At 42.4% G+C, this 12,071-nt stretch overlaps 1 protein-coding gene across 4 annotated transcripts in view; it reads left to right on the plus strand.

The window, feature by feature from the left end:
• The window catches only part of FAM102B (family with sequence similarity 102 member B), a 33,291-nt gene that overhangs the window by 10,433 nt on the left and 10,787 nt on the right, over positions 1-12,071 (plus strand). For 3 of the 4 annotated variants that reach the window (XM_035894477.1, XM_035894478.1, XM_035894479.1), the window contains exons 3-4: positions 841-980; positions 11,928-12,048. In XM_035894477.1, the coding sequence (XP_035750370.1) occupies positions 841-980; positions 11,928-12,048 (261 nt within the window). Of the gene's footprint in view, positions 1-840; positions 981-10,908; positions 10,971-11,927; positions 12,049-12,071 lie in introns of those variants that run through there. The other variant, XM_035894480.1, reaches the window with a different exon arrangement.

Here is a 12,071-nt window from a genome sequence, read left to right on the forward strand (position 1 = left end):
CAGTGATCCTTCAGTGCCAGTTTAGGGAGTGCCTTTGCTTTTGGCTCAAGAATTAACAGATGGATTTTCACAGTGGTGATTTAGCAAAGGTTTGAATAAATGAGGAAGAAATTAAGTCAACTTCAGAGTGGCAGCATTTCAAAACTTGTCGTCTGCAAACTTTTTTTAGTGGCCCTCACCTTCTACTTGCACGCATTTATGAGTTTCAGCGTGAGCTGGCAGTCGTGTCCTTATAGTAGTGATCTTTGTAGCATTATGAAAGCAGCTGGACGAACTCCATTGTGTTCCAGAAAGTAACACACAGACCCATCTCAGGTATTGTATGATACATGGAAAACTGACCATGTCTTGATAGCTTTTATTTTTGTTACTGGCTGAGGTCTGGTAAACTACAATTTGGGGGAGAGAAGTTACTGAGAATGAAGTTCTCAAGCTGGTACTGGTACAAAGCAATACCCTGCTGCCTCTTGCCTTAAAAAAAAAACCCAAACAAACAACAAAAAGCCAACAAAATTTTAAAAAGGCAGTGATATCAACAAGCTATAAACCAGCCTAACATTATTAGCATTCTCTTTCCAAAGCTTACTCACTGAGAAAGAAATGTCATGAAACCCCAGGCTGGCAGCATCGGAATAAAGGCCTGGGTCTCGTGAGCTGTCATGGAGACGGGTTCAAGCGTCTCTGTTCAGCCCGGTGCGGACCGTGCTGTGTGAATCACTAAAAGGCCTGATCCTTGCAAACAGCGTGGTACCTAGGTCATCCCTCTGAACGATGAAGTGGGACAGAAAGAAGACAGATGACAGTTCAAGCTACTTGAAAAATATTTTTCTCGCTTCTCAGATCTTTACTGAGAAAGAGAGATGTGAGAAAGGTATTAAGAACACACGGTCCCTGTTGTTGGAGACTTGCTGCCAGAGCCCAGCTACTTCCTGGGCTGACACAGGTGTGTGCCTGAAGCGTACAGCAGTTCAGACAACCAGGTAAAACCACCTTGTGTAGTGCAGTACGTGGCGAGCTGGCTTGTGTATAAATAGCAACCATATTAATTGTTTATGCGTCGCTGTGGCTTTTGGTGTGTGTTTGTAGTTTTTTAGAACTCCAATTTGAAAACTTCTATTTGAAACTTCCCTATGCATATTTGTGGATATTTACTGTAAGAAAAGAAAATTCTGTACTGTGATGCTAAAAGCTTAATTACCTGACAAAATATTCAACTATTTAAAGTAATCTGGTAGTGTCAAGTTGTATTTTGCTCAACAGACATTGGACGGCCAAGTAGTAGCAGTGTTTAAATCTGAATGGCTGAGTGCGTGTGCAAGAAGAGGACCCTGGGATTCTAGGGAGAATGAATGGGTTGCAAGCTTTGACTCTGCCACATGGAAAACCTTGAAGGGAGTTGTGGGAGGGGGGAGAAGCTTTGTTTAGTTGTTTTGGTAAACTGCCAGTCAGACATACGGTGTAATCCCTGCCCTCCCCTCTTTGAAATGGCATGCTAATATGCCTTCTGGATCTTTGCAACAGTATTTTTAGATTTTTCTAACAAAGGGTGGATTTTCAGCAAACAGACTGTGGATGTATGCAAAGGTATGCTCACAAACCTCATTTTCACTTTCTAGCTCAAGCCTGGCTTCTTATGAGGAAAGGCGTCTGTCCACATGTCTCTTTTTCCCTGGGCTAATGCTAATAGATATCTCTCTTTGGAACTGGGTACATTAACATAGCATACTTGTGCAGATTCCAGGGTACTGTGTATCTACACGCTGTCTGGCCACAAAATATTGTGCACATAATGTCTATTGCACCATGAAGGGACAGAAAATTATTCCAGGGCAGAAATCACCCCTATGAATATTTTGAACAGAGAAATGCTATTTTAAGGTATAGGCTTGATTAATACTAAGCATATTTATTCAAGGCTAGTCTAACGCAGACCTAAATCTATTGAAAGTATAGGCTGCCTGCAACTGCCCTCATTTTAACAGGCTGAAGAAATAATTGGTGGGCCCCTAGAGCCAATAACTGCCGACAGGCTGAGTTGTTGCTGGACCAGCAGCAAAAGAGCAGATGGGATATGAGGAAATCAAAGAAGCACTGGGAGGTACAGGAACTTGCTGCTTGAAGGGTGTACTTTCAGCACTGTACTGTTGACAGTCCTCAGAGTTGGTGATGGATAATGGTACTTCTGGGAGCTTTTCAGCTGTAACTGGATTTGCAGGCAGGTGAACTGAAACAAAATAAGTTTTCAAGTCCTGTGAGGTAAATTGACAGTGGGATAAAAATCCTGGCTTGCAGTTTTATAGCTGCTCTTTTCAGATTCCAGAATGTCCGCTTAGTGTTTCTCGGTTGTGAAGAGACTGTCCAGGCCCTGTCCCTCTGTGTAGAGAGGAAGAAGAAGCTCTCTATGCAAGTTACAACTTTTTTTTTTTTTTTTTAATGTGGTTTCTTTGTACCTCTTCAGCCTTTCATTGAAAGTTACAGTAAAATGGGTTTAGACAACAGACTTAGAGAATATGCTTGAGGAAGGTAACACAACGTACAAGGATTGGTGTGGATGTTCTGGACAGGGCTGAAGGGGAAGAAACTAAATATTGATGGGAGAGTTCCTGTATAAAGGTGGAAGAATAACGTGGAAATAAGAGGGATGAAGAAATCAAATCTCTGAAATGGATTGGAGGAAAATGAAAGGAGTAAAGAAAAAATCGGATCTGAAGAGAGTCATCTTTGGGCTACAGCAGGAGATCAAGAAAATCTTGGTACAGACTGTGTTTTGCGTGGGAGGTAACTGGCTATTGCAGTTATGAAAAGGGCTCGTTCTTGCCAGATTTTTGTTGTTGTAAGTACTGGTAAGAGACACAGCAACAGCTGGCTTTTCAGGAAAAAGCTGGTGAAAAGAGATGCATGATGTGCATCCGTTAGAGGAGGGAGTGGGGGGAAGGCTTTTACACTTAATGTGTCTGGCTTGTGCAGCTCAATAGGCACTTTGGTTTAACAGAGCTGGTGATGATGTTGGGTTGGGTTTCCCGCCCCCTGGCACAGTACATGGACCACAGTATTTTGCTGTCATAAACTTGCTATTTGCAAGCACTGTAGCACCTGATTGCCTTCATATTTTAAGGACTATTTCTGTTCATGGAATAATTTAGGGTGGAGGGGAGTGCTAGAGACCATGTAGTCCAACTTCCTGCTCAAAGCAAGGCCAATGTCAGCTAGATCAGGAGGCTCAGAGCTTTGTCCTGTCAACTTCAGAAAATCTGTAAGAATGGGGATTCCAGCCATTGTAGACAACCTGCCCCTCTGCTTCATCACTTTTGCTGTGAACATTTTGTCCCTTATTTTATTGGAATTTCTCTGGTTACTGCTTTTTCCTTTCTCCACTCCCCTCTAAGAAACATCTGGCTCCATCTTCTCTCTACCTCAGTTAGAGATGGCTGAAGATAGCAATTAGGTCTTCCTTCACCTCTTCAGATTATAAAAATCCCATGTTCCCAGCTTCTCCTGTATCGGGTGCTTCACCCTCCTCATCCCTGACTCCAGACCTTCATCTCACGCCCCTGGGACTTGCTTCAGTTTATTGGTGCCTTACTTCTACTGAGAGGGCCCCAAAAGCAGACACAGTGGTGCAGGTACAGCCCCACAAATGTCCAACGGAGGGGAACGATCACTTCCTTTGAACTGCTGGCTGCTGCAGTTTGCCCTTCACAGAGCTGATTCCCTTTGAGGTCTCTGCATTAGCCTATAACCAGCAGGTGAAAGTATTCCAAAGCAGCTCTATTTCCATGTGATGAGCAGTTTATACGTATTTTGTAAGAAATACTTGATGTGAAGATTCAACCTGTTTATTATGACTAAAAATGTGGGATAGAAAATGATTGCTCTGTTAGTTCTGCATGTACTAACAGGAAATTAACTGTGGAGTTGTGCACTGTAAACAGGTAGAGCTCCTCCTGAAGAGCCGGCTGTTTGCTGGCTTGCTTAGTGCTGAAACTGGTGAAACATTGGAGCTCTGTTTGTAAATTACTGGTTTTGTTGGGGTTTTTTGCAATGCTTAGGAAAAAAATGTTTTTGTTGGAAGGAATGTGTCTTTTTATGTGACTCAGGCATGGAGGAAATGCAGGATATTAAAGGAAAAGTAAACTATTTCTTCCTGAATATTAGAAATAAATTGAAGCTTTGCGTAAGTTTATTACTACAGTGTATGCTTTGGAAATCATGCTCTGAGCTCTATTTCAAGAGATGCATCTTTCTATATGAAGACTAAATTTAGCATTCTGGTTACCAAATAACTTAATAATTTAAAATAGAGCTTTTTGAAAAGTTGTATTGAGTATTTCTTGCTCCTCTGTAGCTCAATGCTCTTTAAAGATGATGAGGTTGGAATTGGTACCTGCATGGGCAGCATGTATGTTACGTGCATTATGTGCATTAGATGCCTAGAATACACTTGAGTAACATAGGTACTCCTGTTGGTGTGGATATGTTTGTGTGCTTTAAAATACCTGTGTTAATTTCGTGTTTGTGTGTTACTACTCCCATTATCAACTTAGCAGTAAGGATTCTAGTTTAATTTGAAAGTGAAGGATCTCTTTGGCTGATCTTATTTATTTTTTTGTTCATGTGTACAGCAGAGATACTAAAAGACGTGAGTAAACCATATTGTTTGACACTTCAGCTGCACGGATCTGAACCGAACAAGACAATGACATTTCTGTGTAGTAAGAGTAATTTTCTTCTGAGGATCTTAATGCTGTATGAATACCAAGCTGCTTGGCAGATCTTGGGAGACTGAACAGTAGCGCACAATGTTTTGCTTGGGAGTGGGCTGATAAAGCAGGCACTCAGCTGCTCTGGGAGCCTGTGTGTCTTTCCCTCAACTGTGAGGCTGCACAACCTGGAAATGGAAGTAGATTTTGGGTAAGAGGGGTGCAAGAGGGTATTCTTTCCCTGCATGCCAAGCCATTATGTGTTCCCCAGTGTGAATGTATCTCTCTATATCCAACAATACCTTCATAATGCTAAAGACAGCCTAGGAAAGTCCACGTCTCACTGTAAAGTGCCTGAACCACTGAGGGCATTGGAAGTGTGGTTGATAAACTGTCAGATTATAGGCTAATGCTTAATTCCTGTCTCTGTAAGGTGGGATCCCGACACTGGCATTCTTTGTTAGGTGCTCTGGCATTCTACAGAAGACGTTTGGGTTTATATGTATGTATAAAATATATATATGAATGGGATATCCTTCCCATTTCACGAGACCATGTCCTACGCTGTTACTCCAATCTACTGAACGCTGCATTTATGTCAGAAGGACAGAGCTAGCTGTATTAAGTTTGATCAACCCTTGGCTGAATAAAGGAAGCTGTTAGGTTAGGAGATAAAATAAAAGTTCATATGTACACCCACAAACGAGCATGGGAAACAAAGGCAGAGGAGGGTGGGGGAAGCTAAAATAATACCCTGCCCCAGCCGCTCCCAGGCCTGTCACAGCAGCCAGCAGCCCATCAAGGCCCATCTGCACAGGACCAGGGACACAGAGGCAGGTGGGGGACTCGGACAAGGGGACACCCTGCCCGGCCCCCTCCCCGGGCTCTCCCGGGAGAGGCTCAGCCCCCGCTGTCCAGGCAGGAAGCCCCTCGCGTTGAGCTAACGCCAGAGCAGCTTTTGGGCCCAGGGAGTTGCTGCATAGCACGGAGACACATCGTGGGGTGCAGGGGAAGAGGCTTAATATGGGTTGTTTGGGGGAGGAAATAAAGGTGGAGGAAAAGATGAATTTAGGTGATTTGGGGAGGAACAAGCATGGGGAAAAATAGAGAGCTAAGGGGATAAAAAGGCCAGCTAGGTATAAACGGTTTGCAGGTTGGTACATTGGTCTGGCCATGCCCTGTTCTTAATCAGTGCAGTCTATTGTATCTTTGTATTGCACTACTTTCTAACTCTTCCCCGGGTGAAGGGGTGTGGGGAAGGGGGGTCTGAGTGCCAGCAGCTGGAGTCAAGACTGCATCAGAGGGCCCGGGTGTCTGTGGTAGCAACAGCAGAGACCTGAGTGAGTGGAATTAAATGCCAGCCACAGGAGTGGGACTGTGGGTCACAGGGCCCTGTGTGTCCGTGGTGGCAGCAGCTGGAGTCGGTGAGAGTCTTGGTGCCAGTAACCGGCCTGGGACTGTGGGCCAGAGCACCTGGAGAGGCCAGGTGAGTGAAACGAAGTGCCAGCCCCTGGGATGGGACCAGGAGCCAGAGACCCGTGTGCCTGCGGTGCCGGCACTGGAGCGAGTGCCGGCGTGCAAATGTGTACATGCCATCAGGGATCAAGCTGTCGAGTAGGTGGTGTAGCCTGGGAGCCGTGTATATACACGGGTCTTGCTGGCAGACCTCTGCCCTGTCCAGCCAGAGAGGGGAGTGGGGTGAGGCTGTCGGTGCGGGCTGGCTCCGCCGGCGCTCTGCGTGTCTGTGCTCTGTGCGGTCGCCTGTGTGCGCGCAGCATGTGTGGGTGCTCACCGGGAATGCAGCTCCAGCCTCTCTACTGGTTAGATCTGGGGAGTGGAGCTGCAGCAGCCTCACTTCTCTTGTGCTGTCTCATCAATAAAATACATATTTTCCCCTAAAAGAAGCAAACAAAACTTAGGCAATATTGGAAAAGTTGCACTTGCTCAGAGAGGACTTTTCTAAAGGCATTTTATTCACTGTACTTTGGACTCTAAGAACCTGCCCTCAGCAATTCTTAGACATTCAAAGCAACCCTCCCGTCAAACTGCCAGCTTTAAAAAATAATAATAACATTCCCATTGATCTCATGGAGTGAAGCTATTTTTTCAACGTGTTTATCACGAGTAGGTAGGTAACTCCTGTTCTGTACAAAGGCTGTAAGGTGTCTAAGCAAACACCCCTAACATAAAGAAGCATACTGACCAAATTGGTGCCAGAAGTAGTCCTAGAAGTAGTTTCATGTGAAAGTAGTCTGATCCAAAGACTGAATGGCACCTTAACACTGAAAAAAATTAAAATGCTCACAATTTTTTGTGACCAATATTTTGAGCAGATTCTAAAGCAATTGCACTAGAAAACCAATCCACTGAGCATAATCATCCCCATATGGCTAAGTGTCATAACTGGCTGTCTAGAATAATTCAGATAAAAACTTGAATAAACAATTTTTTAGTTAATGGAACAGTATTTTGGTAAATGCCCGCGAGGAGTTTTGGCTTCTTTATTTCTAAGCCTCTCCTGCTAAAGCTTTTCCATTTGGCAAGAAGGGATTTTTCCCATGACACTTAAGGTCCTTAAAAGTGGTTTATTTTTGCAGTTATGGCTATTTGCTGAAACAAGCCATTATTCATATTCCTTATCCCCGTGGCAATGAACAATCTGCTGGTCATGAGCACCTTCAAAAAAAACCAAAAAACAACCCATTACTTGTTAACAAATTAGGATGAGGGGTTGACTGGATGCGGATTTGTTGTTTCTTTCGTGTTGGTTTTCTTGTTGATTTTCTCTTTTTGTGGATCAGAAGAGAAAAACCAAGACTTCTATTCATTATTCCAAGTGGCAGTTGTGTACTGTACAGAAAAAGGCTTGTCTAGAGCTGAAATCTTGGATTTGACATTTAGTCAACGTGACGTTGTCCCTCTAAAGAAAAAAGACTTAATTTGTTAAACTGATGTTAGCTTAAACTGTACTTAGGAACCATTTTATCTTAAAATATCTGTCTACTCAGATTATTCTCAGTTAGGTCTTACTGACAGCATTCACTCAGTTACACCAAAGCACAACAGCCCAGTACGGGTTTGAATACCTCTTAGTAACCAAGATGTATTTTGATTCATGAAACAACCGTTTCTGCTTTGCGTGTGGTAAAGCGCCTGTGAGGCTCATAGGAAGCTGACTCATAACGGAAAGCTTTCCCCCGCGTGCCCGTAGCACAGGCACAGTTGCCAAGAAGTTATCTGGGTTCATTTCCATAGTAACCAATCAATATAACTCTTTATTTTCTAAAGCCCTTGCACTTGAATTAAGAACCTCACAAACTTAGACGTTACTCTTAAAAGTTAAATGTTCTGATTATTTGACTTGGATTTTTCTGGTGGTGGTGGGGGTTGCACAGTTTGTACAAATGTAAAACAATGTGCCAGTGAAAGAAAGTAATGATACTTTTTTGAAGTCCTTATGAGGAGGAGGGGGTATTCCTGGCTTTACCTGATTTTATTTTTACAAGAATTGGAGCATCTATATCTAGAACTGAGGCGTTTTTACTGTACCTTTTTAGTTTCTTGTTCGTAAGAGAACTTAAAAATCTGATTGTCCTATTTAATGTTTATTAAATTACTTGCCTGAATAAATCCTGACCTGTGATATGAGTGGATTGTCTTCCAAAAGCATAGTGCTTTCGTGCTACCTTCCTTACCAGAACAATAATTTACATATTGCTGTGCCAAAATAAAATCAAGATCCTTGAAGGTTTTAAGGACACTTACATTTCTCAAGCAGATGTTGATGTTACATCTATCTTGTATTTGCAAGCAAAAATACTCCATTTAATGTTCACTAAATTATCTTTTACTGATGTTAGTGATATCTAGAATACTATAAACCTGTCCAATGTAAAGCTGCTTTGACTGTAGTTTGCTGTTGAGGTGGAAAGGTGTTTTGAAGAGCAGAAACAGAACCTGAACCATAATACTAAGTTGTCTGAAGATTTTGGTACGTTATTTTGACCTTAGGAGTTTACAGAAATATCCAGAAAATCAAAGGCATTATTTGTAGAAAAAAATATTATTAATAGCTGGAAATGTTATAAGCGTAAAAACACTACAAGAACTTAGTGAAATGATGAAAAGGAGGAGAGTGGTTCTGTTACTGGTAGTCCCAGTGGTGTCCTGGGTGGGAAGGGTGACGACAACTGTCATCTGATGAGCAGAGGCTATGAGAGGATTTTTTTTTTTCTGACCTTTAGGGATGACAAGTGAACACTTTCAGTCTTGTAGCATTGTTTCGTAGGCTGATAATGAGTAGCAGAAACACTGGAGACTGGATTGTTTTGCAGATGCTGTTGGCTGCACAGCAACGTGCAAATGCAGGCTCCCTGTGGATTCATGGCCGTAGCTGATGTGCCTTGGTCTGAGACTAGAGATTGACCTTAAGTCAAAGGATTGTTAAGAGTTCTTGCTTTTTGAAACTTAATAAAGGTTTGTATAATTCCATGCATTTTAGTATCTATTAGGTATTTCTGGTAAGATGTAATGTCAGTAACTCTTTTAAGTCCAGTAAAGCAGACAGCCAGCTACAACAATCGCATTGTTTAGGCGACAGTGTTTTTAATTATCCTCTTCATGTAGAGTTTTTTTAATTATAGTGGTGTGTTAAAACTGAGATCCTTATGCTTTGCTGAAACTACATATAAAATCTGATTCTGGGATTTTTTTTGTGTGTGCCAAAATGTGATGGTTTTAGTGAAAGAAAATCTTCACCAACCATATCACTTAGTTAATCTGCATTCAAGTTCCCCTTCCCACTCAGTCTTTTTGGTCTAACAAGCTCCTGAGGGTCAGGGTAACTACCAGCAGGGCTGAGGGCATGAGCGAGTCTCTTGTCTTGCAGTGCCAGTGCTGGCCTGTTGCTTCTGGTGCTCACAAGAGGACGGAAGAGCTGTTGCATGAGAGCTTCTAGTGTTCTCAATCTATCCCAACAGAACTCTTGGCAGAAGGATCAGACTACTACACTGAATTTAATGACTGAAGATAGTGACATAAACGTCCCAATCTCTATTTGAACCAAAATTTGTAGCTAGACAGTTCATGAAAAAGGTAAAACGGGTTTTGATGTGGTAGGGGTTTTAAGAGAGAAGAGGTCTTTTGTTTTTTCATTTTTAGGATAAGCTCAAAATGTTACTTAGAAAAAAAAAACTTCAGAAAAGGTGAATTACAGAGATTTAATTTCTAAGTTACTGGACCCCTGTGATCTGCAGAAAAAGAGCGCTCTCAGAAGTTGTGTTATCTTTAAGCACAGTGTATGAAACCTGCAAATACGCAGACCCAGATACGATGTACTTGGATAGCTGCGTTCTGCTTAACAGTGGCCATCTAGCTGACTATTTTTTTTACCTGAGAGTTGAATAACTATAGTGTAAGTGCTACAAGTCATCCCTAGGCCTTCTAGCTGTCAGTAGTGTTAGCAGTTATCAAATATCCCTTTAAGGTTGTATTTCACTTGATGACTTCTTGCTTGAGCCTGTTTCCATTAGAGGAAGTAACTATTGGTAATTTGCCTTTTTTGAATTCAGGTTCTATTTTGGATTTAAATAACTCATATGCTGGCAGTTTGGGATTTTTTTTTTTTTCCCAAAGCACAGGGAAGTTTACAACATAAAACATAATGGATAGAAGGTAGGTAGCTCATGGCATACAGAGCCTGTTCCCTTTAGGTCACACGCTTGAATATGACTCAGTGTTGTATCATCGGAATTTGTTAGCCTGTTGTGGTCATCAAACTGACTCATTTTAGGCAGGCTACTTTATTCCTACCTTAGGAAGTCACTGTGCCAGTGGGCGTTGTAGCTGGCAATCTCGCCAGCACAGCAAATCGGAGCTTTAGCTTCAGCCTTGTGATTCATCATTTCTCCAGGGGTGATAAACTGTGACTCCAGCTTATTCTGAACCGCAGAATTCTACTTCTGTTAGAGATGTCAGACTGGCTCTTCAGTAATAACCTGCTGAAAGAAGTTAATATAAAACATAGGAATGCATGTATTAGAAAAAGGGAAGAGGAAGGAAAGGACAAATACTGCTTTAATATGTGAGGACTGTACTGCAGTGATTAGAGTGGTAGAAGAAAGTAGCACAGCTTCTCCACAGTTCCAAGTTCTGAGTTTAGAAATGTGGGACTAGGAAAGAGCTTTTGACCAGTGAGGCAGGTCCCTCAGAATCACTGGTCCTTATGGCCCCTGTTACTGACAAACAGGCCAACCTTGGTTTTAAAAATGGGTAAGATTTTTTTGCTGCTACTTCTCTTATTTGGAGGCCATTCTAGAAACTTAATCTGTGGTTTGAGAGCTTGTAATTTCCAGTTCTAAATGGATATTTGATTATGCCTTATTTTGGTCCTAACCACTTAAAAGTTATTTGGTCTCTAAAGTGTTTGAATTACTCAGTGTATTTTTATTGTATGTATTTTTTTTTCTTCTAAGTTACAGGAGTTTGCTAGTTGTGTGCCCTGTACCTGTTCATTTTGGAGTCTGTTCTTGCTCAACCGGAGTTACCCAAACAGAACAATGTGTTCTGTTTCAGCCTTCTATAACAACACTAACACAGCTGAAAGCAGCCTACGTTTTGCCTTTTTTTTTCAGCTGCATCAGGCTGTAATCCTCCTGCAATGAACAAATCCGTTCGGGTATCAGTCGTCTGATTTTGCTCTCAGGCAAGCTCCCAGTACGTAGCTGAGACTCGTTTGCCCCGAGTGCATGCTTTGTATCTGGCTATTGTGCATCACCGCCTTTGTACTTTTCCAGGCCTCACATTTATCTAGCTCCGCTTGTATGACGCTCCCTCTCTCTGTATTGAGAAACTCCTTCTCAAAGACAGTACCTTGAGCACAAGCCAAAGCTCAGCAGCTCGGAGGGCAGTGCCTGGGAGCTCACGCCCAGTAAGACTTCACTCTCCTGAGGCAAACTGGAGAAATCGCAGTCTCATGCATTTGCAGAAACACATGGCTGTTGAATTTTTCTGTAGGTCTAGTATTTTGTTCAAGGTTTGAAACAGTTACTGGTCTTGCCACACAAAGAGAGGAATGACAGACGATTATTCAGGCCTCGGATTAGGTTTTGCATGAAGCGGCCACTCTACAAACAGTGGAACCAGCGTTTGTTCCTGAGCTGTCCTGTTGCATTTTGTGTTCCTGAATGTATATGCAGCTGGTACTAAGCACGTGTTCTCTATTTGCAGGGAGGTAGTACAGGCAAACTGTGTCCGCTGGAAGAAAAAGTTCTTATTTATGTGTAAAATCAGTGCCAGTGCCACAACAGGGATTCTGGATACTTGCATTTGCAGGGTGTCTGTACGGAAGGTAAGTTCTTTTTCCCTCCTCTC

This window comes from Egretta garzetta, unplaced genomic scaffold, assembly GCF_000687185.1.
Source record: "Egretta garzetta isolate BGI_Z169 unplaced genomic scaffold, ASM68718v1 scaffold655, whole genome shotgun sequence".
Classification (NCBI taxonomy): Eukaryota; Metazoa; Chordata; class Aves; order Pelecaniformes; family Ardeidae; genus Egretta; species Egretta garzetta.